The 27,240-nt window shown below is 35.9% G+C and overlaps 2 protein-coding genes across 2 annotated transcripts; both read left to right on the top strand.

The window, feature by feature from the left end:
* Nucleotides 1-7,441: 7,441 nt before the first annotated feature.
* Nucleotides 7,442-10,899, top strand: LOC128203756 (uncharacterized). The gene is made up of 2 exons (XM_052905299.1): nt 7,442-7,537; nt 8,265-10,899. Exon 2 carries the CDS (start codon nt 8,286-8,288, stop codon nt 9,222-9,224), a length of 939 nt encoding a protein of 312 aa, XP_052761259.1. The 5' UTR covers nt 7,442-7,537; nt 8,265-8,285; the 3' UTR covers nt 9,225-10,899.
* A 2,553-nt stretch (nt 10,900-13,452) lies between these two features.
* On the top strand, nt 13,453-24,060 carry LOC128203757 (uncharacterized protein C3orf14-like). Its single transcript, XM_052905300.1, has 4 exons — nt 13,453-13,613; nt 17,282-17,405; nt 17,827-17,901; nt 18,372-24,060. The coding sequence occupies exons 1-4, from the start codon at nt 13,513-13,515 to the stop codon at nt 18,579-18,581; spliced, it is 510 nt and encodes a 169-aa protein (XP_052761260.1). The 5' UTR covers nt 13,453-13,512; the 3' UTR covers nt 18,582-24,060.
* The last annotated feature ends 3,180 nt before the right edge of the window (nt 24,061-27,240 follow it).

Here is a 27,240-nt window from a genome sequence, read left to right as displayed (position 1 = left end):
AATGTGTACCAACTGGTTTGAAAACAAAATTGCATTTGCAATGACTTTATAGAGCATAACGAAGTGCATGGCAGCTTAAGTGCTGAAGGCACATCTTCCTGCGTGTACACTATTCGATGAGAGCCTTTTTTAGGTCCAGAAAGAATCAGCGTTTCGTACCTGCTGCCTGAGGACGTCTTTAACATAGCTGCGGAAGAAGTACGTGTATTTGCTTTTAAGTACGGTATCATGTCGTCGATGAGAGCATTCCAAGATTCGCACGTTAATATTTGACTTCAGTGTATTTAATTATTTTGAATCGCTATTTATCCCCTATGGAATTATTGCGTTCTTTGGCCGAGCGATATTTCTAATACGGTTGTGTGCTGCACAGATTGCTAGGCAGTTTTTTAAAGGATATTTTGTTTTACAAATAGAAAACGGCCGGTGGTTTATGTAATTTTCTTTCATGCTTTCAATGAAACATGGAGTTTTATCAGTGAAATAACAACAGCGAAAATATCAATTTAATATTTTCACTATAAAATAAGGAGTGAAAATCTCAACTTTCAGAACTACTTTTAAAATCCATTGCAGTTATTTCCCCTAGATTTTAACAGAACACTTCTGTTTTGAAACAGAACATTTTTGCAAATAAAATATTTGAATTTTAAAAAAATGTCACTGAAGTTTAAATTAAGATATATTTGGAAATTAACAACTTACCGTTTATTAGAAAAATGGTATTCCCGTTGTTGTTGTTTTTGTTGTTGTTTTTTAAACCCAACGTTTTCTTGATCTTGAAGCTGAAAGTTCGAACGTTTGCTTTCATACCAAACACATTACAGACGAAAACAATTTGTCGAACCTAAATAGAATATTATTGCACCGTTCAATTGTATTTTGAAGTGTTTGTCGTTGTATTAGGTCATACGAACTTCCCGGAAAAACAACACAACAATTTACAGATTTAAAAAATCTGGAAAAAACTAGCGTGGTCCTCATCATTACCTGGAAATCGACCTGTCTTTAGGCAAAACAACCTGGTCCCTGACAGTAAGATGGCTGAATATCCATTTATCATGAAACATACTCTTAAACTAAGATTATTTTTATATCCAATGATTATCCGCAGTTGTTTTGCCATTCGACCTTTCAAATTTTCATTCAATAAATAACGTAGTGATTTGGTTATGTTTTTATTCCACGCTTAAAATAAAATTGTTTTCGTTATTTTTGGAACATGGATGCACTTATAAAACTTCATTGATAACTGTTCATAAAAATCTTACACTAAAAAACGAGCGAATAATAAACTATAAAACATAATATCAGAGAACTCTTTCTTAACAAACCGGAAATAGAAAATTGACAGCTATAATTTTGCATGAGAGGCGCCCCACGGGTAACGGCATAAATAACACCCTTTAAAAAGGCGGTAATTAAGAAAATAAATTAAACTTCTATAAAACTCGGAAAATAAGCATGAAAGAAACAGAAAATTTGTTTATTTCAGTGTAAGATCGTATTTTATTCCACTCGTGATCATCGAAAAACTATAGTTTCACTTGTGGCTTCGCCACTGGTAAAAATATGTTTTTCTATGACAATCGTTAAAAACAATACGATCTTACACTGAAATAAACAAATACCCTCTATATGTTTTTATCAATTTTAAGGAGTAGGAGGAGAAGGAGGAAGATGAAGAGGAGGAGGAGAAATAGCACGGCATACCAAACATGTCATCTCCATGAAAGTGAGGCGAGATTACCGCTCATAACTTACCTATAGCATTTCAATACATGATACAATTGAAAAGCGCTTTAGTCTATAAAAGTTGCATCATGTCTTATTTGTAGATCAAAATTAACATGAAGTATGAAATGCAAAATATTTAATAGTGTTTTTTTCATGTCATTAATTAAATGTTAAGCTACGACATATACCGGTATGTGATAGTTACGTGTACAACCATTAAGAAAACATAATTTTACAGATGTGATGGCAATAGTTTGACAAAAAGCAACACATGTGGAAACCAAAACGGTAATGAGCACGTGATCCAATCGTCGACGAGCCTTTTAAAGCAAAACCGGGAGCATCGCCGAGTGGATTCATAACAGAATTTGCCGGACTAACAAGCATTTAATAATTTGCTTAAAAATGCGACCTCATGAACGTGACCTTATCTACACGCTATTGTTACAGCATTTACGTGTACGAATATATAACATGAAGAAGTTTCATAATCATAAACTCTTATAAACCATATCAATACTGAGCATATTGAATACATCTTCCTGTGTAATAACGTTTTTTTTCTGAACAGTTCAGTAAAATATATGCTTGCTTAGTCCCATATAGTGTTCCATTTCAATGCATTACATCAGCAGTGAGAGAGAAAGAATAGGTTCATCATTTAACGATTCTTCAAATTTAAACTGAACTAAAACGAAATAGACACCACTGTGACGAACGTAAAAGCCAAATAAGTACTTTAATGTTGTCATAAAACAGTAACAAAACGTCACGAGAAGAGAGGATAATCAAGGCAATGCAATTAAACAAAGAAAAACAGAGGAAATGCCCAGAAGTCGAAAATTTAAAAATGAACCCTGTTAAGGGGCAGAAGGCAAGGACCCAAACGACAATGAAATATAGACACAACCATATTAACATCATATACTCAATTACAATCAGTCTGATCTATCACAATACTCGTGCAAATAATCATGTATTTCAGCTTTCAATAGTAGGTGAAATAATTGAATATTAGTTTCATTTTCTTTTTGAAACATTTCGCCCTGTTAACATTATTCCTCATTGTTTTAAGTCATTGCTTCGAGAAAGAGAAATGAGCGACTAGTCCAAGCTTCTTCCTGTGAAAGACTGCATAATCTGGTCTTAAAGTGAGGGTCATCCAGCTGGTGATTCGAGTTCGGCAATTGATCAAAGATGTGTTGGGTTTTGCTGTCTGAAACATCATGGTGCTCTATTTTTTAACAATCATCTACAGAAAACGTGAAACGTGACCTGGTGATATAAAGGAAGACTTCTACTTTAATCCCGCTGACGACCCCGACGATAGTTGTATTGTTTCAGCAGATTAGTGTAGATATGATCCAAATATGCACCGAGTTTTCGTTCCGTTTGCGCTATGCTTGTCCGTTGTAATTCGTTTTTCGGCTAGAAAAAGAAAGTGCGATGACCATACGAAGTTCGAACTGCCGGCCGCTGACGTCGGAATAACTATTTACTACGATAGATACAAGCTTGTTTGACCAGAAAAGATAATTGGACGTCAGTCTGTGGTTTTTTCTATGCCGACGACGTGTAAATTTATGGATGACTCTGATAAATACGATCCCCTAACAAGGCTTGACTTTCTTAAATGTTGTTTAAGTGTAACCTACTGGTTGAATTTTTAACACAACCTGAGTCACGAACTTGTCTTCATATGGATTCATGTGAATGATTCATATTCAAATTCAAAGGTTTTCATGTGAATTGTCTAACTGCTCTTGTGAACGATTATACAATACATCATTAACTAGATATATTAATCATAATTTATTCTTATTAGTAATTTTATAAAAGATAATTTTGTTTCAAAGTGTCAACCTTAACTAAATGCTTAAGTATACTGATGAAATTTATTAAAACTGTTTAAAAAAGAAGAGTAGAATTGTAGTTGCTAGAGTTATAAATTGGCGTAGATATCTGTATAGTGAGCTTGAGGGAAAGGGCTCGAGTTGTTTTTACTATTCAATTACAAGAAAAACAGATTAACAGTTTGTCGGACAATTTTAGTTCACTTAAGCAAGGTATGATGTCGCGTGAAGCTTGTTCAGATGCTGATGCAGTTTGTGTAGTTGTTCAACAGTGTTGCTAATGGTTGACTGGATGGGCAAGTATTTCCATTCTCGTTTTCCAGGATTTATTCCGGAATTGGAGGTTTGGAAATGTTCTCTTTAGTACTTTGTTTTACATTTATGGATAAGGAATTTCAGGAATTTAACAAAAAGGCTGGATGTATTGCTTAGAATTCTGGGAAGGCCAAATGTCCCTGTTGACTGGATTGTGTGAGGAAATTAATTATTTGTTTCATTGATTCGGTTTGAAGTTATAGAAGAGCATTTATATTTAAGTGAAAATAGAATTGCAGGCACTCAATTCAGGCGAGGTAAGACATTGGATAGTCAAACAAAATTTGTAGAACCGACAAAGTGTTTTAAATTACCTAAGTGTGATATATGAGATCATGATTTAAAATGTTTTAATCAGTACTAGACAAGGCTTGTTGATATTAATGCTTCACATGTGTTCACATTTGTATAATTTTCCTTGGTCCATTTTGATATGATAAGTAGATATGCTTACTGTTTTAAAGAGGGTGAGTTGAAGCATTTAAAAGAACGATTTCAGTGGTTTAGTGGTTTGAGGTTTTGAAGTTAGCACGTTTGCACCGAACGGAGTCTTAAGATTTAGTTTGAGTCTTTTCATATTGTTTTGTATGTATGTTGGTATAGTTTTTAACCTGTTTCGACGGAAACGTTACAGTTATATGGCATATTTTAAGTCGAAATTTTAAGTCAGTCGAGTCTATTCGAAATAATAGAAGTCGTGTTAAAACTATGCATTTGCTGGTAGGCTGTAATCATATCATTAATTACATTTTAAATTTGTCATTGAAAGGTTTAATCAGAAATATCACCTGGATAAGACAAGCAGAGACAATAACGCTGTTATTAATAATGTTCACTGTTTTGGATACGTTCAATTTGTCTAATCCTGGTGAAATTGTAATATTGTGCTTATAAATGTTTGCAATTTTTTTATCCAGGAAATCCAGTCTGGTACCCACATATGGTTACGCTTTTATACATCCTTAGTTTCTGTTATCAACAGATGTGGTTATGACAAGTTATGGCTTTTAAGTTCCCTTCAGATGGGCTAACACTATTCAGACAGGAGATTTCTTTTTACTACAGTATTTCGCCCATTGTCATCTTGTCTGTGTCCAGTTAGGGTTTTCCGGTATTATTTGAAAGGGTTTGACTATGAAAATTAAATGTAGCAACGTACAATAAAAAAACAAGCTTTTGCAGTGTATAGTGGCTTTGATAAACTGTTCGCGTTAACCCGTTAAATCGACATAAAACAATTCGAAATTCAACTACACGAGCACATCGTCAATAATAACGTATCCATACATACTGGGAGCGGAAAGTCGAGGTTGAAACTCACACCGCGTTAAATCGAAAGACGTTAAAATATGGTACCCGTTGCTCCCTAGCCTAGTGCTCGGCATTTTAAAACATGCACTGTTTCTCCATTATAAGGTTTACCATCATTAATAATAGACTAGTGTTTCAATATTAAAAAAAATGAATAATTGTTGAAAACAATGGTTTTATGAAGGATACCGAGTTTAATTTGAAAGAAGCGAGCATAAAACTCTGTTTTTTACCTTACGAGAGATGGTACATCACAGTAAATCTTCAAGCATTCACCAATCATTTAATATTTTTGCGCTTTCTGCAATTAAATACACGGTTTCGATTATGTTATTAGTTATTAATATTTTCCTAAAATGCATTATTAAGTAAGTAATTAAAGGTTTATCAGTCAAAATGAATGTTTGTTTTACATGTGTATGTATTGATTTTGAATAAGTGTGTCACTTTAAAGGCTAGTTAAACCAAGAAAAGAGTAACTGTGGTATACACCGAGCATGTCAAAGAACTAAGAGATCGCTTCGCAAGGAGCTACGGTGTCGCATCCGGATCTCTTGTAATTCACTGTGTTTCTGCCTATCTGATTATTGGGAATTGCAGTCACTTCTATCTCATCTCACGTATTGGTTTAAGGGAACTAGACACCAGATGGTCCAAATATCGGCAAATACAGTATTTCCTCAAAACAAGCCTTGAATTGTTAATGCAAGCTACTTAAAGGTCGATAATACATTATTTTACATGATTAAAAGAATACACGCAAATATCATGTCTCATCTTAGTTTCCCCGTTTAAAAATTGCGCATTATAGTTTCCCATTTTAAGTCATATCAGTTTATGAGTGCAGATACATATACCAACGTTATTTTTATACATACTGGGATTGACTAGGTAGACAACCTAAGTAATTCTAATTGGAAAAAATGAACAAGGATGCATTAGTCGGAAGCGATGTGATACATCAGTTAGTTAGATTCATTATGTTGTACACAACGATTTCAATTTTATGTAATTTTTTAACAATTTCCTTTTTTCTTGCAATTGCAGCATCTGATGTCTTGTCCCTTTCAACGCAATTTATATCATAATGACGTCACGCCGTGGTCAAGCCATAATGACGTCACGCCGTGGTCAAGCCATAATGACGTCACGCCGTGGTCAAGCCATAATGCAACTAGGACAGACCTCGTACAGATTAGGCTCCATAATGACGTCACGCCGTGGTCAAGCCATAATGCAACTAGGACAGACCTCGTACAGATTAGGCTCCATAATGACGTCACGCCGTGGTCAAGCCACAATGCAACTAGGACAGACCTCGTACAGATTAGGCTCCATAATGACGTCACGCCGTGGTCAAGCCATAATGCAACTAGGACAGACCTCGTACAGATTAGGCTCCATAATGACGTCACGCCGTGGTCAAGCCATAATGCAACTAGGACAGACCTCGTACAGATTAGGCTCCATAATGACGTCACGCCGTGGTCAAGCCATAATGCAACTAGGACAGACCTCGTACAGATTAGGCTCCATAATGACGTCACGCCGTGGTCAAGCCATAATGCAACTAGGACAGACCTCGTACAGATTAGGCTCCATAATGACGTCACGCCGTGGTCAAGCCATAATGCAACTAGGACAGACCTCGTACAGATTAGGCTCCATAATGACGTCACGCCGTGGTCAAGCCATAATGCAACTAGGACAGACCTCGTACAGATTAGGCTCCATAATGACGTCACGCCGTGGTCAAGCCATAATGCAACTAGGACAGACCTCGTACAGATTAGGCTCCTTACTCTGGCCACCCATCAAACTTAATTTATCTATTTATATCGGTGTTATGCGTGAATCAAAAACAGGTTTTCTTTTCAATTGTAAGGCATTACGTTTAACATAAAAGGCTTGCACAAAAATAATATTAAATTTGCGGCATTTTATTTTATATGTCTTTCTATTCGACCAGCTGATGTTTTGATTTTATAGTTTGAAAATAAATAATTGCATCGATATTTTCATTGTATGCTATCAAAAATCATTTAAAACGATGCTAATAAAGAAACGCCATGGTTTATTTAAGTGAATATATAGGAGTAATATTTAATATATTAATACAAATTCTCTAGCATTTGTGACGATATCGACATTGTGTAGAGTATCCACACTGCACGTGATGCTATGCATTATCATACGTTTATGATAATTTGTGCACGCATTGAAGGACAAGCTCGAACAGAATAACACATGACTTACCGGGGAACTATTCGCTGTGGATAAACTGTCTTACTGCATTGGATATATAGTATCAACACAAGAAGGTAATTTACCGACATAATATATTATTCATTATATAAATAACAACAAGTACAGAAACAAGAAGAATTTGTATATGCAGACGATCTAAAACTAACTTAACATACAATGTCTGTTAAATTAATAGTAGCCGAATTGTTTTGCGAAAAACAACATGTTCGTATTGCTGTTGAAATAAAAGATATATATATTATCACAAGTGTTATATAAGTGTTTTTGTATCTTATAAATATATATATATATAGTATAAAGTTAGCCTACATTCGTACTAATGCGATGGAAACTACAGAGACACGGCCACAAGCCAAACAGGAAAGGAAGGCCGTGTTTTTACTTTTAAGGGGGAATTTGGCTCAACACTGAAAGCATTGTTACCGCAGACAGGCATAACCCTGAGTGTTGTATTCAGATCTAAGAACGATATGTGGATTGTCGGATACGAATAACAGACATTAACAGTGAATAAAGTCAACGATGAAATGACCATCAGATTGACTAAAGTTGAATATTGAATACCAGCCCTGTATCTTATATATGTACAAAAACTGTAACAACACCTGTCCAGATCTACCATAATGTTGTTGCAAATAACGTGGTTACAAAACAATCAATTTTAGATTTATTTTTTTAGATTTCAATCTTTCAATATTATAACATATGAGGAAATGAACGAATACTCCTTTTAAAACATTACGCTTTGCCATTTTAAAGATTCGACCGCATTGTTTTCAGTCATTGCTTCGAGGACGAGAAATGAGCGACCAGTCAAAGCATATTCCTGTGATAGACTTTGCACAATGTGGTCTTCAAGTGCTTGAAGAGGGTCTTCAGACTGGTGATGTGTCACTAGTTGGACAATTGTTGAAAGAAGCGTTCAGCACCGTTGGGTTTTGCTACCTGAAGAACCATGGTATTGACCAACAGTTAGTCGACAAATATATGGCTGTTTCAAGAAATTTCTTTGAGCAATCGGTTGAAGATAAAATGAAACACGCTACGAAGGTTGACAGCTATTACGGATGGATTGCTGTTGAACGGGAGAAGTTAAACCCAGAACGACCTGGTGATTTAAAGGAGGCCTTCAACTTTAATCCCGCTGACGACTCCGACGATTGGTCGGATGTAGAATTTCAGCAGACGAGTATGGACATGTTCCAAAGATGCACCGAGCTGTCACAACGTATATGCGATGCTTTGTCCGTTGGCATAGGCCTTCGACGGAGCTTTCTTCGTGATGCTCATAAGTTTGCCGGCAAAAAAGGAAGTGCGACGACACTACGAAGTTTGTACTACCCGCCGATTCCCGAAGGATCACCATTAAAGCCTGGTCAAATTCGAGCTGGTGAGCACTCAGACTATGGCTCAATTTCGCTAGTTTTCCAAGACGATATAGGAGGTCTTGAGGCTAACATTCATGGGACTGGCTACGTACCCGCAAGTCCGATCTCCGGAACAGTATTGGTCAATATCGGCGATTTACTTCAGAGATGGACGTCGGATAAACTGTTGGCTACGAAACACAGGGTTGTTGTACCTGAAAATGAAATTGGAGGAAAAAAGTGCCGTCAGTCTATCGTTTTCTTTTTCTACCCCGACTACGATTATTTGATTAAATGTGTGGATGGCTCAGATAAATACGACCCCATAACAGGCCTTGATTATCTTAAGTATCGTTACAGCATTACCTTCTGACATAGATTGAATTTTTATCACAACCTAGTTCACGAACAAGCTTTTGGCTATGGCTGCATATCCAGATTTATATTTAAATTTAAACGTTTTTCAAGTGATATGTATGACTGCTATTGTAAATGCTGATCGAATATTATATTACATAAACTTGTTAATCAAGAATATGTTTTCGTGAATTTGTAAAGGATATCGTTTCAAAGCGATTATCTGTATTATCTAAATGTTATTTTGTCCGCAGGAGTCGCGCATTGGGTTTATCGGCCACTGTTTATCATGATATATTTGAGCAATACTCAGTGTCCACTACAAAGACCCGCACTTTTTGTCTTCATGAAAACCGACATTGAATTATAGATGTTCGTTAGTGCTTATACATAACAGTACTTTAATGTCATGTTAATGTCATGTTAATGTCATGTTAATGTCATGTTAATGTTATGTTAATGTCATGTAAATGTCATGTTAATGTTATGATAAGGTAATAACTATAAAGGTAGGTGATGTTTACGTGTACACACATTAAAAAAGCATAATTTTACAGTTGTCACCGTTTTGATTATTTAATTATTTGATGCCAGGAATTAAATGACGATAATATCTTAAATGACACAGATTTTATGACGATAGTTTATACTCTGAGACCTGGGAGGCAAAATGCACATTGTCACATTTGCTTTCAATCAATCCTAGAAACTGTTCGCCATGTAGTTGTCACCTACCCGAAATGTTATTTTATTAATTATTAAGAGTCTTAATCGTCGAGATAAAAGAATAAATTGTAAGACTTTTCCAATTTTAACTTAATTTCGTGGTATGTTAATTACATGAACGCTACCTAAATCTGCCTACCCCGATAGGCTTAACCATTATGCCAATCCAGTGAATATCGTTGTTTACATTTTTAGAACATTACATATACATGTATGTGTTTTCTTAATCATTTAAGGGACCATGCATTTGACAAAAAGTAATGCATGTGGAACCCACAACGGAAATGAGCACATGTTCCAATCATAGACGAACTTTCGAAAGCAAAACGGCCCTTCCGGGAGCCTCGCCGTGTGGGTTCATCAAAGATTTTGCCTCATGTACGATATGGACGAACAAACATTTAATACTGTGCGTTAACATGCGTCTTATTGATTTTGACCTTCTGAGAATTTATATAAACGTTACTGTAACAGTATTTACAATGTTACGTGTAAGATTTTATAAAATGAAGAAGTGTATGTAGAATAGGCCAATTTCAACTATAACTCCACCCCAACTGTCCTGTTTGTTATTGTCACTTGTTTGTCCATGTGATTCTCATGTTTATGTAAATGAGTGTATGAGGTTATGTATGAAAGTGGTCAAACGGGTATATTTATATTTAACTAACAGTTTCATTGGCTCTCCTATTTTTATCTCACCGCCCTTACTAATTTTCTAGGTTTCTCTAATCATTCCCAACCTAAACGCACAACTGCAAAGTTGTCCGTATATAGTTTATACATTCAGTTTCAACATAACTGTCTGAATCTTATTTAAATGATTGTATCGTTTCACAGCCTGGTGAGTTATTATATATAATTACATAGATAACTATTAGTCGTTCGTTTGTATTAATTAATATCTAAATAATAATTAAACCCGTTTTGTATTTGCTTCTATTTTGTTCAAACACGTGGCCATTGTATTGTACCTTGTATAATGTATTTTCAACATTTGCTTATTGTATTATATTATATTTACGTATATATTATATTTATAGGTTCTTTCCACATACTGGTTCTTTCTACATACTGGTAATAAATAGTAGAACCCTTAGAAGTGTTGAGTTTACCACCACCTTCTACATGTATATAAACTATATCATTGATTTAGCATATTGAATACATATTCCTATGTGATAACCGTTTTTCTGACCAGTTCTCTATAATATATGTTTGCTTAGTCCATATAGAGTTCCACTGTAATACATTCCATCCACAGAGAGAGGGACACTTGTAGAGACTTATTGAAAATTATAAATTCCAAACTCAACTCTTTTCCCCACATTACAGCATGTTATGATCCAAAATGGCTTATGTTTTACTCTTCTTAAACGCGCACGTTTGAACGTGATACCAATAGACGTATTGTTCAATATTCTAAAGACAATTCTCTGTAGAGAGAAAAATGCTTTAGCAATAACACAAAACTAATCAATTAAAACTAGAAATCCATTATTTTTTGGCAATTTGACTAGTTTAGAATATTGACTTTTAATATTTAAATCAGCACAATCTACGAGAGAATGCGATTTTTAAAGAGTAAATTTCCATTCTTGTAGCATATGGTATATTGAGTTCGTTTGAAATTGAGAATTGTCTGAATAATTTGGATACACTGGGGCCAGACTGCGGGCTTTCAATCTGTCAAGAAACCATTTCAGTTTTCGAATTGAATGCTGTTGTAATGTCATTCTTAGAGAAATATTTCAATCATAGACACAGTTTTTAAGAGGGAAGAAAAGAACATCCGTTTTTAACATTGGTCGTTTTAATTAAATTTTACAGAAACTAGACGGTTGTTTATGTAATCAAAGACAGATGTCTGCTGCTTCATTTGACATTTAAAAATGAAAAAAAAAATGTATGAAAAACATAGAACGCTTGTACAAAAACAGCGGGACATGAACAAAAGCAACACGCGTTCGGCACAATGTGAAGGTGAACACATCGTCTCAAAATGGATAACGATTGTCGCGAGTTATTTCAAACTCTTACAAGCAGTTCAAGAGATATGGAGCGGACACGAACTGTTTTCATACGGCCTTTGACCTCTAAGTGAGACCTTAACCTTGAACCTAGCTGGTTGTAAAATGCGCCCTGAACACCATCGCAAAATGGTGAGTGAACATTTGTTGCGATTTACGTCAAAATCCCGACACGAAATGAAGTCATATGACCTGTGATCTCTAGGTTGGCATTGACCTTGAACCGAGCTTGTCATATGTGCTCTGCGCATTGTCTCAATATGGTGAACTATTCTGGTTATTTTAAAATCCTAAGCGGTTCCACAGATACGGAGCATAATCGATTTGACTTGCGGATTGACGGACGGACAGACACCTCGATCAAAAACAATATGTCTCCACAATCATTAGGGAAGACATAATCATACAGAGAACAAAACGAAATAGCAAAAGGGCATTGTCAATTACGGGTAATTATATTAGCTTCTTAATCCGTACGATGATATTTGTGCAACATATACGGACTGTGTCATACCAAAATGCGTTAACTATTGAAACAAGATACAAGCACCTTGATTTAAAGTCGGGTATATGAAAGCAAGAAACATAAGCTTAATGATCTATTTTCCGACATACCAGTAGCACCTTTGCCTGGCACTTGGTATAAGAGAGTACTGGGACATCAGGATAACTTAACTACTGGTTTAACCAAGGAAAGCTGTTCAAAAAGAGCAAGGGTACCGCAACCAAATAGTCGTGCTATACGTTGGCACACCTTAAAGAACCAGGATATATTTAACCAGTGTTAGATCATCTAGTCCGGTGGTGTCATTAAAATACCCACGCCATGCTGTAACTGTGATCTTTGTACGTCGATATGGAGTCTGGTCGAGTTAGTCTGTTCGTGGAAGTCTGACGGTGAATGCTGATGATTCTATATGGCATTTTTTTAACTAGCGTACTGATAATTTCTAATGTTATTTGTAATTTTTTTCAAGTCTAAAAGATAGATCGTTACATATTTTGAAGAGATTGTGTGGTGTAAAATGGTTACATATATTTTGTGCCAACATCAACTTGAGATTGTTAGTAAGTAGTAACGTACTTAAGTGCTGAAGATATTGCCAGCCATCCAATGCGGTTCATCATTAAAACCATCTTTAACTTGCAGTAAATCAAAACAACTGTTACTGCATGTATTCAGTATGGTGGCCACTTTTTTTCTGTATCGTAAACATCACTAGCGAATCCAGGGAGGGGACATTAATCTTGCGCCTCCTCCACCGAACTTGGCGTGTTAAAATGATAAACAAAATGTTTTGAATACCCTTCCAATTATTTCTTAGGTGAGCTTTGCCAACTTTGTCTAGAACCGTTCACCGTTAAAAACTGAATTTGAAACGAGATCTAATTATCTACCACTAGTGTAAATTTCTTTTTGGCAATTTTTCTTTGAGTTACATTATAGGAGTTATCGTTTGTTGTTAGCTCTTGCAGAAGGAGGAAGCGTCATCAACAACAATATTTTTGTAATAATTTATCTTCTCGTTTCATTCAATACGTTATGCAATGACATTCAAGACTCAAAGTACCGATGGCGGAGCTGTGGATAATTGTCTTAAATATTGGAGCAACAGAGAAATGCAACTTGTTAGACTACATGAAGAAATGTAATGTTTTTATATGACAAAGAATTTGGAAAAAATAGTACAAATAAATTGTTCGTTGACGGATTTTTTTTTAGATTTTTGATATGGCAAATCTTTCACGTACAAATTCTTTAGTATCAAAAGTGGGTAGTTGTTCCGATCAGGATTTCGGGTTAAAGCATATAGCGTCTATAAAATATCATAAAAACAAGAAATATTACCAGATAATGTTATTTTATATTAGTTCCGTACACAAAAAATAAATATCCAACTTATAATTATGAGTTTGGTGACTTTTCTTCATTTCATTCTGTCAAAACATAACAAATATACATGATGGGCACATGCAAGGCTTCAGGGCAAAGTTTTTAATCGCTCTGAACATTTCGGCCATGGCAAAATATGAATATAACTCTTTATGATCAATTTCAACCATAAAATACTTAACTAAAAACAATTTCAATATTTTTAAAACACACCCATTTTTTGCACAATCCCGTTTAGACGTTAGGGATTGGAAGAATCCCGTATAACACGTCTATTATTTTAGACTAGGATAAAATATGCTTTTGTTGGTATTTACTTGGTTTACCATATTTGCAACTGATAAATTGTTTTTTGTAGTAAAGTGTATTTGTTTAAATATCTATAACTAAAAAAGGACAATTTTTTTAATAACTTTTTCTTGGGAGCACCATAGTCCACCTAAAAAGACGTCAACGAGTCTTTTGACAATTTGTTTTACTATGGCAGATGTTCACCATCTGAGCAAAAAGTAGCCAACAGTCCTCATGGTCACCAGTCATCGAAATTTGACTTTTGGATGAACAAGCCCGAATTTTTATACTACTATTTGGCATCAAACAAGCCCTGCTATATATAAAATTTGAGCAAGCCCGGAATCAATTTTACCAGTGCAGGGCTTGCGGGCTTGTGTTAACTTCGACCACTGTGCCACAATTTTGAAACTACCTCCTATATGTTTTAAAATTTTATGAAAATACTTTTGCCTACTATCAAACACATTTATTGATGTCACTATGCCAATAATCATGTTCAGTTATTATGAAACACTCACATGTGTCGATTGTTTATCAAGTATCCCGATATCTGTAAATCTGGGACAAGGATGACAGGTTGTGTGCATGTATAAAACAGTATTCATGACCCAGAAAATATTGATGTGAAAATAACGACTCTAATGACAAATGCAATCCAGTTTAGATCACTGTTGGGTATAAGTTGAACAATTTTGTCATTAGTATTCAACATCGATGCATAATATTACTCTATATTCTTTTGCCCGCTATTAAATGGTTGAGAGTTGTAGCGCTACAGTGATACATAAGAAATGTCATAATAATAAAAAGTATCCCTGATCGCTCATTATTGTAGCTAGGGAGCACCATATCTAATTTTCCCAAAACCTATTAACAGAAAATTAAGAATAAAATAACACTTTTAATCAGGTGCTACCAACAAAAAGTTCTTTTTGGAAATAAAAAGAGTTTAGTTTGTCTAGTGAATAGAGTTTATGAAAGGGTATTAAAGCCTTTTTCCCAGTTACTTGTATACAAATAATGACAAGGTGCCGTGTAAATGCTGCCAAATGTCTCTGCACCCCAGGGCCTCTAGGCAAGGCCCATTCCCTGCTATTTTTGGCACGAAGTCAAAACTACCGCATTTACCCGGCACTTTGGGGCCACCTGAAAGGTAAAAACATGGCCCATTTCCCTGGATATCCCAGGTAAACCTCCAGACTTGGAGAGGAGAGGCAGTGGTTACAATTGACTGGTGAATTATCAATAGTCAGCCAAAAACTGAGCTCACTAATCACTCACCCATAAACTCCCATCACTCTGCATAATAATGACACTAGCAAAAAAATCAGCCAGAAAATCAACATGTGCACTTACTCCACCCGCTAATACTGAAAACTGTGCAGCATTCAACTGACTTACAACAGAATTGAATTATCTCATTGCCAGTGCAGTTCTGAACATCCAACACTTTATCCTCATCATGAATTAAATCCATTTAACATGTGTCGATGGTTTGTAAACACTTGTGATCTTGAACCTTGACCTATGTACTGTAGTCTGTGACTTGCAGAATAATTGTTACATCATCAGATAATGTTTGGTGACTGATCCATGTTAATGCACCTTTCAAATGTTGAATAAAATTAAAAAGTTTTGAAAACTATTTTTTGGGCACTGCATTTAAACTTAAGTAGCTAGTAGGGAAAACGGCTGTCATCCTTTTTTAGGAAGGTCCTTGTTAATTTTAAGGTAATTTATCAATTTTAATATACAAAGTAACAGGATAAATAGAATACTAGGTTAGTGCTGTGATAAATTCCTTGGTCTTGCCAAATAAACTTCCTCTATCCACATCACTAACCTAGTATTCTCTATAAGGGAGCTTTCTATGTTTGTGTCACAGAGTTATAAAACATTTCATTAAATCAAAATTGATTATTTATATTTTTCTTAAATTGATTGAATTAGGAATTTGTCTGCAAGGCCATATTTGGAAATCATAGTGACTAATTACTATATATTGATATGGTCTAGTAGTAGTTCATAGTCTTTGAAATGTTAGTTACAGACATCTGCTAGACTTGTTCTTAATTACTGGACATAATGTATCTTCCATAATTAATTGAATGAAACTTGGTTGGCAGTTGTCTTACTTTGATCAAAGCATATAACAAGAAGGTGTGAATAAGATTGTTATGAGTTCTGGTCTGAAGGTAAAGACAATAGAAGTTTACATTAGGGACTGGTATGAATGAAAATTTGATAAATATTTTTGTATGGTTGGTTAATAATTATATTATGGGCGTGGCCTAAAGAGAAATTGTATGTGGTGTGTAAGTGGTACGGTTCTTGTTAGGGAGTGGAAAGAAAAGGTTAAGATACCTCTCACAATGAAGCGAGTTGATAAATGTATAAAATATGGAAAATGTATTTGAAGTTTTGTATTATTAAGTAATAGATAGGGGATGAGAGCCCACCCGGTGACATTTAATAAAATCAAAAACCATCCAGTGAATGACTATTGATTGGCTATGGAAATCATGTTCTCAGAATTGAACACCTTTTCCTTCAAACATGGCGAGAGACGTTTAAAAATGATTCTGAAATGCTTTAACTTGAAATCATTGGACGTAAATACCTCACAAAGTTGCTGTCAGTGTAAAGTAAATTACCTTTGCATAATAATTGTGACCGCTCTGCTGCTTTAGGGAAATACAGGAATTAAGGTGTGCAATAAGATATATTCGTAGCTATTATTTTGTAGCATGTCATTTCAAGATGTATCATTTAGATTTTGACAAGGAGTCATTTTTTTTAAAGAATAAATGACATGTGGAGAATTATGTTTTTACTCAAACATTTTAAAACCAAATGTCATGAATGTTCATCAGAGTCTGACTGGATCACTGGAATTAAATTTTTCCTGGTTTTGACTCTCTGTATTATTTAACTCCAAGCAATTTTTGGATTTATTTTTCAAATTCCATTGTCATATTTTATGGTCTAAAACTTGACACAAACACTAGAACGCCAGAACCATTTCTTCATGGTGTACATACATAGTTTGAATTGTCAAATGTGTTTGGAACTTTGATACAGTATATAAACAATGCCCTTTTTAACCTACTGAATGTTTACTTATTTCAGTATTTCTAGGAGGGAATCCCTTCTCAACTGCTCTGTAGCCTACCACCAGAGTCAAGCAAGAAGGTCCAGAACTGAGGCTGGAAATGCACAAGAGGCTTATCTCAGGAATCATAAACTTCTACAGGTACTTATACATGGTTACATAGGTCTAAGGATGTTTCAGGTACCTGAGCTTGGGTCATATAACCTGAATGCTTTACCCATTGAATGTCTCTGGTAATATGGCTTTCCATTATATGGTTTATACTCAGTGAGGGGGTCCCGGATATACACAGGGAGTTCAAAAAAGGAGATCCTAGGTTGCAAGTTAAGTCAGGGACTCAGTATGTATGTTGAGACCTTCGGCTTTAGAACACTCAGTAATATTTTACTTTTTTCATGTGTTATGAATCTGTGAAAAACAAACAAGCATTAAATAACATCCACTTGTTTTGCTCATGTTAGACCGGTTAGTATGATTTAGTCTGTTTTACTTAAACACTATCGAATCATTTGAATTTCACACCACATACTTTTATAATTGTGTGCATCATTCTTTTTCTCAGGACATCAGGACTTCTAGAGTGAAAATGTTTGATGCTTTGAATGCTCCACCAACTCCAAGGTTTATGACTCTGCAGGTACTTTGTTATACCTAGAGGAAGTAAAACAGTTTCTTTTATTGTGCGATATCATATGCTTTTTACTGCTGTTATTTTCACTGCAGTGGAAGTATTGATTAGTATATTTCCATTGTTCTTTCATACTGCTTAATAAGGTAGCGTTTTTTAAATGACCACCAAAATGACATCACAATCATGCCTTTTAGCAAAAATGTTATATCTTTGTGTTCTGAGTGATAAAATTTAATTTCACTCAGGAAAATATTGCTTACTATGAGCACTCTGTTAAATGAAATTCAACAAATATCCCCTATATATTAATTTATATTCAAACTGTCAGACAATAATTAATATCTCCTAAAATTACTTAAAATAAATCATATGTTAATGGAAAAAAAACATTTGCAAACAAACTGTACATACATATCTTCTTTATGTTTCACTCATTTATATGCCTTTTTATGAACCATTGATATATCCACTTTCAGAAAAATTACTGGGCCATGGTCAAAAGCCAGGTACCAATGTGGGAAGAAGACATTGGCATGTCCCACCCTAACACTTCACGTAGCACTCCAGCCGGTAGGGGCGGTTACTCTGCACGCAGTCAGCCTGCATCATCAAGGAGTGATCGCCCTTCACCTCCAAAAACTACAGCAAAAAGGCAATCCAAAAAGAGAGGAGGAAAAGCTTACTGATTTTAAGATTGTGTGAGTTTTGAAGGTCATCTGTTTTGTGAAGAATAAAAGTCAATGTATTGATATAGACTTGGCGTTGGTGGCTTGGTCTGCTTGCAAAAACTTGAACCTAGGCCATAACTTTAAAACAGTTCAAGGTATTCAAATGAAATTTGGTACACATGTTGCCAGAGACAAAAGTCATGTGTACATAAAGGCACATAACTCTGGCCTTTAATAAATATTGAGTCAAAATAAAAACTGCAGACAAGCATTGGCTTTTTTTTTTGGAAAAATATATGACTAGGGCTCCATGCAATACAACTGTAACTACCTGAATGAATGTATAGTTTTACGGCATTATTGCTCTGAATATTAAGTTTAGCTATTATTTTGGCATGACTGTTATTATGCTTACAGTATTACATGTACTAAGATTTTCAACGAGAATGATGGAAACTAATTTAATGTGAAATACTTGAAGAAATAGATATACTAGTTTTTATACTATTTTCTGATTTCATAATTGTTACAGCATGTATTTATTAAAGTTATACTTTACCAGTATAAGATGGCTTATCAGAAATTTTGTTATGATATAGCACCAGTGCATTAAAAAATTATTTTGCACATGCTGCTCTGATTTTTAAAGACTTGATTTTTCTCATATTGTTGTTTTGATAAAGAAATAAAAAACTTTCAGTACTGTGAAGCTCAACTGAATATAATTGGGATTTGAATACTCGTAGTTCCCATTTATAACCTAATGAGGTATATTTTTTTATTTTTCAAGGACAAAAGTCGGCTATTGTGATGACCTACACTGTCTGCTTTAACTCAAAAATTATCCCAAGATATTCAAATGAGTGGTACACATGGTTGTCAGAGACATTATGCAAATTGATGTATAGCAAGGCCATACCGCTGACATAAATAATTGAAGAGTTATGTCCCTTTTTTAGCCAAAAAATATGTTCAATGTATTCAAAGTGAAACTTCGTACACATGTTGCAAGAGATGATATACAAATGTAAAGCATGGCTATTACTCGCAACCTCATTTAATTGTTAGGACAGGACATCAAAATTATGCTCCTTTTTTAAACAACAAACAAGCACTGGGGAGTTGTCCGGTGCACTCTTGTTTATGTTAAACATAGAGTTAAAATATAAAAGTTTAATCATGTTATATATCCATAGACATATGAATTCATTTCATTGTTCAGATCAACACACATTGTGAAATGAAAACTTACATCTCATGTACATATATTAGTAAAAAACTATGGCTTGAAAAAATAGAATGTAGCAATGTCTTTTGCAATATCTTTAAGCTGTAAATATTCCATGAACGTTTGCCTAATTTTTTTAGTCATTTATCTGTATGATGGTAATGCTAATTACATTTACAAGTTATAATTTGTTTCCAATCTTTCAATTCAATGATGCTTTTATTTTTTTTTTTTTAAGTTGAATAGTATTTTGTATATTGTTACTGATTAATTATCAGACATTTGTTTTGTTGTATCTACATTGTGATATCATGCATTTCACCTTTTCTTTTAACATTTAAATATTTTCTGTATTATTTTGGGATATTATTAACATATGGAAGAGTATATAGTTCATATAGACAATGTGATCATGTAGTTATGCTTACTTGTTAAGTGTTGACTTGGGACTTGTTACACACCATGTTGCAAACATACTTGTACATTATGTCGACTTTTCTAGTTAACAACTGATCAAGTCGACATAAAACAATAATACAATGAAAAATACAGGGACAAGCCCAGTAGTCGAAACTGACTAAATTTAAGGGTATTTAAGGGGCACAAGGCAGTGGTCCAAACGACAATGAACCAAAGAGAAAAATACTATATGAAAACACAAACACTAATACAATCAACACAAAGCAAAGCAACACAAGCAACCATATCGTCATCAAACTTGCTTTACCTTTAAATGATGGGATTACCGCCTTCGAATGGTCCAAGTCAACATGAACAGACATCATCTGTATGGTATACACTTCCATATTTAGATACATGTTTTCATTGTTTCTGTTTTGTATGATATTTTATTTATTGTAAAATGCATATACTCAAGAATATATGGTCCTTTCAGGCTGTTTCAGCCAAATTTACTGCCCCTATATTTTATTGCAATATTTTTGTATTTATACAAGATTTCTATAGATCTAAATTTAATAGTGTAAATACTCATGCCCCCCTTACTATAACAATAGCATCATTTAAATCTATAAGAAAGAACTTTATGTTGATAAAAATTGGCAATTTTTAAAGATATTACATGTAGATGTTTTCATTTTGATTCATTATTATACCCTCACAAACGATGTTTGAGGGGGTATATAGGAGTGAGCTTGTCGGTCGATCGCTTTGTCAGTTTTTATGGTTTCCGGACGATAACTCATGAAAGGCTAGACAGATTTGAATTTTTTTTTGGTACACAGGTGTTACATCAGAAGATACAGGTCAAGTTCGATATTGGGGCTGGTGGGGCCAAGGTCAAGGTCACTGTTACTAAAAATAGAAAAACGGTTTCCGGACGATAACTCATGAAAAGCTTGACAGATTTGAACAATTTTTGGTACACAGGTGTAACATCAGAAGATACAGGTCAAGTTCGATATTGGGGCTGGTGGGGCCAAGTTCAAGGTCACTGTTACTAAAAATAGAAAAAACGGTTTCCGGACGATAACTCATGAAAGTCTAGACAGATTTGAACAATTTTTGGTACACAGGTGTAACATCAGAAGATACAGTTCAAGTTCGATATTGGGGCTGGTGGGGCCAAGGTCAAGGTCATTGTTACTAAAAATAGAAAAACGGTTTCCGGACGATAACTCATGAAAGTCTAGACAGATTTGAACAATTTTTGGTACACAGGTGTAACATCAGAAGATACAGGTCAAGTTCGATATTGGAGCTGGTGGGGCCAAGGTCAAGGTCACTGTTACTAAAAATAGAAAAACGGTTTCCGGACGATAACTCATGAAAGACTAGACAGATTTGAGCAATTTTTGGTACACAGGTGTAATGTAAGAAGATACAGGTCAAGTTCGATATTGGGGCTGGTGGGGCCAAGGTCACTGTTACTAAAAATAGAAAAACGGTTTCCGGACGATAACTCATGAAAGTCTAGACAGATTTGAACAATTTTTGGTACACAGGTGTAACATCAGAAGATACAGGTCAAGTTCGATATTGGGGCTGGTGGGGCCAATGTCAAGGTCACTGTTACTAAAAATAGAAAAACAGTTTCCGGACGATAACTCATGAAAAGCTTGACAGATTTGAACAATTTTTGGTACACAGGTGTAACATCAGAAGATACAGGTCAAGTTCGATATTGGGGCTGGTGGGGCCAAGGTCAAGGTCACTGTTACTAAAAATAGAAAAAGGTTTCCGGACGATAACTCATGAAAGGCTAGGCAGATTTGAACAATTTTTGGTACACAGGTGTAACATCAGAAGATACAGGTCAAGTTCGATATTGGGGCTGGTGGGGCCAAGGTCAAGGTCATTGTTACTTAAAATAGAAAAAACGGTTTCCGGACGATAACTCATGAAAGGCTTGACAGATTTGAACAATTTTTGGTACACAGGTGTAACATCAGAAGATACAGTTCAAGTTCGATATTGGGGCTGGTGGGGCCAAGGTCAAGTTCATTGTTACTAAAAATAGAAAAACGGTTTCCGGACGATAACTCATGAAAGACTAGACAGATTTGAGCAATTTTGGTACACAGGTGTAATGTAAGAAGATACAGGCCAAGTTTGATATTGGGGCTGGTGGGGCCAAGGTCAAGGTCACTGTTACTAAAAATAGAAAAACGGTTTCCGGACGATAACTCATGAAAGGCTAGTTTTTCTTGTCAGCAGTGTAACTTCTAAATTACTCAACAGATTTAAATAAAACAATACATGCATGATAAAAGAAGATGCAGTGTGCAGTTACCTTGGAGTTATGGCCTCTTTTCAAAGGAATGGTTTGCCATTCCTGTGTCCAGGCGGCATTTGGGGGTATTCGTCACTCCTGTGACAGCTCTAGTTTGAGATGAGTTTTGTTGGCAATACCATATATATCTCGATATTTAAGCAGTGTTTTGCCATACGAATTGCAGTATTTGTTGATAAAAACAAAAGGAAATTCTTGGCAATTAATTAGGTCTACATGATTATTTATCATTATTTCACTTCTTGTCTGTATAACTTAAGAAGGTGATATGGCGATAAATGCATTTATTTGTCTGTATTGGTTTGCATTTTGATGATTCCTTTTTTAAACTACAGAAACAAAGTTATGATGGCCCTATTTTTTTAAATAATGTGTTAATTTCGTTTTCGCCAACACCAACATTATATTGATGCTATCTTTACAATTTAGTCAAAATAAATAGAAATGTGAAGTAAATTAGCAACACGGACACATATTTGAATTGTTTATAACCTTTCTTTTTATTACATGCTATATATACAGTGAACAGTTTTTGTATACTTTACAGGTCCCAGTTTCTGGACAATTCTCAAGTTCTTACTCAACGGAGTATACTATTTAAATCCTTAGTATAAATCGTGAATAATAGTGTTTGCAAGTATGACAGTTTCATTATGTTTTTATTTCTTGCCTGATTAACCAATTTGTGTGCGCTAACTTCCCTTATAAGTAAATTATTATGCAAAGTACATCTAAGTACACTGAAAAATTCACTCAGTTACTTTTCTTACTATAAAACATTGTTTTTAATTTTTGACCAAACATCAAAATCAAAATATAATCTTTCAGTGATTCCGATTATAACTGAGTAAAAACAGTAATAGTTCTAAACCCTGCTTTGGGCTGTAAATGGTAAAATAAGTTTAATAGTTATTGTGAGAGTAATTAGTATGTTCGAGAAACGGGGGCCTGTTTATTAAATTTGACTTTATTAAGTTTGAGCAGTTCTTACGCTCACTTGAATTGCATTTAAAATCAACGAATTAACTATTACCTTTCATGTTAATTACAGGAAAAAACAATACAGATCGTGTTTTAATTGGCAATGTTTGATACAAAAGAAAGTTCTCTGTGATTTTACAGATGGTGATTATGTTATTAAAGGTTTGATTCATCTAAAAATTCTAAAAATCAGATCGCCTAATAGATTTATCATTTTGAGAAAAGACTTACCAGTCCATGAAATCATCAGGAAATTTAACCAGTCAATTATTCATCACTTTGCGGGTCATCCTGCTGGGCTATTTTTGGTATGGCACGGGTGAACGTTTTTATTTTATTTGTCTGGAATTGTTTTGAACTCGGAACAAATAAGATTTCACTCACAATATTTCCTCATGATATATGTGTACTGCAATACTCTGTGCATAGCTTGGTATATTGCTTGTGTATGTTTTATTGTACAGCTATTGTTGTATACATTGAAAATCTGTGATCATTATGTTATTGTGCAATATATTTGCATTAAATACAACACATATCCGGAAAGGTGTTTCCACTTCTTAAGAGTTTTGCTTATCATATCCCAAATCATATACATAGTAAACCATGCTCTTAAAATGTTACTTTGAAAGCCTGGCATAGCAGGACATACTAATAGGGGTATCATATTTTTGCCCTGTCCGTCAGTCAGTCCGTCAGTCAGTCTGTACGTCACACTTTGTTTCCGCTCAATAACTTTAGAACGCTTAGACCCAGGAACTTCATACTTGGTATGCTAGTTGGTCATGAGTACTAGATGACCCCTATTGATTTTGAGATCACTAGGTCAAAGGTCAAGGTCGCCGTGACCTTGAGGTGAAGAAACGGTTTATCCTTAATAACTAAATATCCTTTGGGTCCAGGAACTTCATACTTGGTATGCTAGTTGTTCATGACTAGTAGAAGACCCCTATAGATTTTGAGATCAAAACGTCAAAGGTCAAGGTTACCTTCAGGTAAAAAACGATTTTTGCGGTTACCTTAAGCTTAAAAATGGTTTCTGCTAAATAACTAAAGAACGCTTGTACCCGGGAACTTAATACTTGGTATGCTAGTTGGTCATGACTAGTAGATTACTCCTATTGATTTTGAGATCAATAGGTCAAAGGTCAAGGTCACCGTGACCTTGTGGTGAAGAAACACTTTCCGCTCAATAACTTAAGAAGGCTTGCACCCAGGAACTTCATACTTGGTATGCTAGTTGGTCATGACTAGTAGATGAACCCTATTGATTTTTAGATCACTAGGTCAAAGGTCAAGGTCGCCGTGACCTTGAGGTAAAGAAACGGACACTGCTCAGTAACTAAAGAATGCTTGCACCCAAGAACTTCATACTTGGTATGCATGTTGTTATGACTAGTAGATGACCCCTATTGATTTTGTGATCAGTCCGACAGTCAGTCAGTCCGTCTGTCAGTACGTCAGTCAGTACGTCACACTTCCTTTTCACTCAATAAATAAAGAACGCTTACACTCAGAAACTTCATACTTGGTATGCTAGTTGGTCATGACTAGTAAATGACCCCTATTGATTTTGAGATGAGTAGGTCAAAGGTCAAGATCGCAGTAGCTGTTTACTATTTAATACGGGTAAACCAAACTTCACTGTTGGTTCATCTCCAGTCCAAAATCACAAATTTCATGTCCATCATTTATTTTTTCTCAGCTACGACCACACAATATGGGAGACAAGCGCTTTTAAAAAAAAACAATCTCTAGTTCCTTGGGGAGGGAGGGGGTGAGACTAGAAATATCCTTTAAACACATGTGCACTGTATGGAGACAGCGTGCTACATACAAGATCAGCGTTGTGGGCTGGAATAGCATTTAAAGATCTAAGCACAAGCATGCGCCAGGAGTTTTGAGGAAGAAAGGGAAACTTATGTTAATGGATGACGGTCAGGCTCTATGTACATCGTCATAGCTCAGCTTCCAAGTTTGCTTAAAAATAAATTTGATCTTATTGTAAAGCGATCTGGTGTGTGTTGCTTGTATCCGAAGCGAAGGGTCTTTAAAACATCCTACTTTCCTTTTCGAAAGCTTGTAATTTGAAAAATGCAATTCAGTCTGTGCACTGTGGATAGAAATTACATAATCAGTGAAAAGTGATATCTGTCTAGCAATCAGTGGAGCGTCTAAGGAGATGATTGCATGCCACACTTTCCGCAGTTCAGGGTTATGATAGCCAGTTAAGACGTGCTTGATTGCAAAGTCAATATCCAGAATTTGTCAAATGCCGGCTAAACCGGATCCTGTCATGATTAGCGTTTCTGTGATAAATCTAACCATCTAGAATTATGTACATCCAGTTGAAACTGGTGTTGATTTCTAAATAACGTTAGGTTTTAACCTGCATCCCAGATGAAGTCGTCAATATTTTATTCACGGTTGAGAGTCCAGGAGAATACATCCTTGTGGGACTCGCCCTCAGGACATCACGACTGAACTGAGAGTGCAAGAGAATGCGTCCTTGTGTGACTCGCCCTCAGGACCTCACATCTTAGAGTCCAGGAGAATGGGTCCTTGTGTGACTCACCCTCAGGACCTCACGGCTGAAAGTCCAGGAGAATGCGTCCTTGTGTGACTCGCCCTCAGGACCTCACGACTGAGAGTGCAAGAGAATGCGTCCTTATGTGAGTCGCCCTCACGACTGAGAGTGCAAGAGAATGCGTCCTTATGTGAGTCACCCTCACGACTGAACGACTGATAGTGCAAGAGAATACATCATTGTGTGTCTCGCCCTCACGACTGAGAGTGCAAGAGAATACGTCCTTGTGTGTCTCGCCCTCACGACTGAGAGTGCAAGAGAATACGTCCTTGTGTGTCTCCCCCTCACGACGGAGAGTGCAAGAGAATACGTCCTTATGTGTCTCCCACTCACGACTGAGAGTGCAAGAGAATATATCCTTGTGTGTCTCCCACTCACGACTGAGAGTGCAAGAGAATACGTCCTTGTGTGTCTCCCACTCACGACTGAGAGTGCAAGAGAATACGTCCTTGTGTGTCTCCCACTCACGGCTGAGAGTGCAAGAGAATACGTCCTTGTGTGTCTCCCACTCACGACTGAGAGTGCAAGAGAATACGTCCTTGTGTGTCTCCCACTCACGACTGAGAGTGCAAGAAAATACGTCCTTGTGTGTCTCGCACTCACGACTGAGAGTGCAAGAGAATACGTCCTTGTGTGTCTCCCACTCACGACTGAGAGTGCAAGAGAATACGTCCTTGTGTGTCTCCCACTCACGACGGAGAGTGCAAGAGAATACGTCCTTGTGTGTCTCCCACTCACGACGGAGAGTGCAAGAGAATACGTCCTTGTGTGTCTCCCACTCACGACTGAGAGTGCAAGAGAATACGTCCTTGTGTGTCTCCCACTCACGACTGAGAGTGCAAGAAAATACGTCCTTGTGTGTCTCGCCCTCACGACTGAGAGTGCAAGAGAATACGTCCTTGTGTGTCTCGCCCTCACGACTGAGAGTGCAAGAGAATACGTCCTTATGTGAGTCACCCTCACGACTGAGAGTGCAAGAGAATACGTCCTTGTGTGTCTCGCCCTCACGACTGAGAGTGCAAGAGAATACGTCCTTGTGTGTCTCCCACTCACGACTGAGAGTGCAAGAGAATACGTCCTTGTGTGTCTCCCACTCACGACTGAGAGTGCAAGAGAATATATCCTTGTG

The sequence above is a fragment of the Mya arenaria genome, chromosome 9, assembly GCF_026914265.1.
Source record: "Mya arenaria isolate MELC-2E11 chromosome 9, ASM2691426v1".
Classification (NCBI taxonomy): Eukaryota; Metazoa; Mollusca; class Bivalvia; order Myida; family Myidae; genus Mya; species Mya arenaria.
The sequence above is the reverse complement of the archived record's forward strand: the minus strand, read 5'-3'. Positions and strand labels throughout refer to the sequence as shown.

Bases quoted from the DNA above. Each gene is read 5' to 3' on its own strand.
- LOC128203756 (XM_052905299.1), top strand. From the start codon at position 8,286: ATGAGCGACCAGTCAAAGCATATTCCTGTGATAGACTTTGCACAATGT.
- LOC128203757 (XM_052905300.1), top strand. From the start codon at position 13,513: ATGACATTCAAGACTCAAAGTACCGATGGCGGAGCTGTGGATAATTGT. The intron at 17,406-17,826 runs GTACTTATACAT...TCTTTTTCTCAG, and splicing joins GGAATCATAAACTTCTACAG to GACATCAGGACTTCTAGAGT. The intron at 17,902-18,371 runs GTACTTTGTTAT...ATCCACTTTCAG, and splicing joins CAAGGTTTATGACTCTGCAG to AAAAATTACTGGGCCATGGT.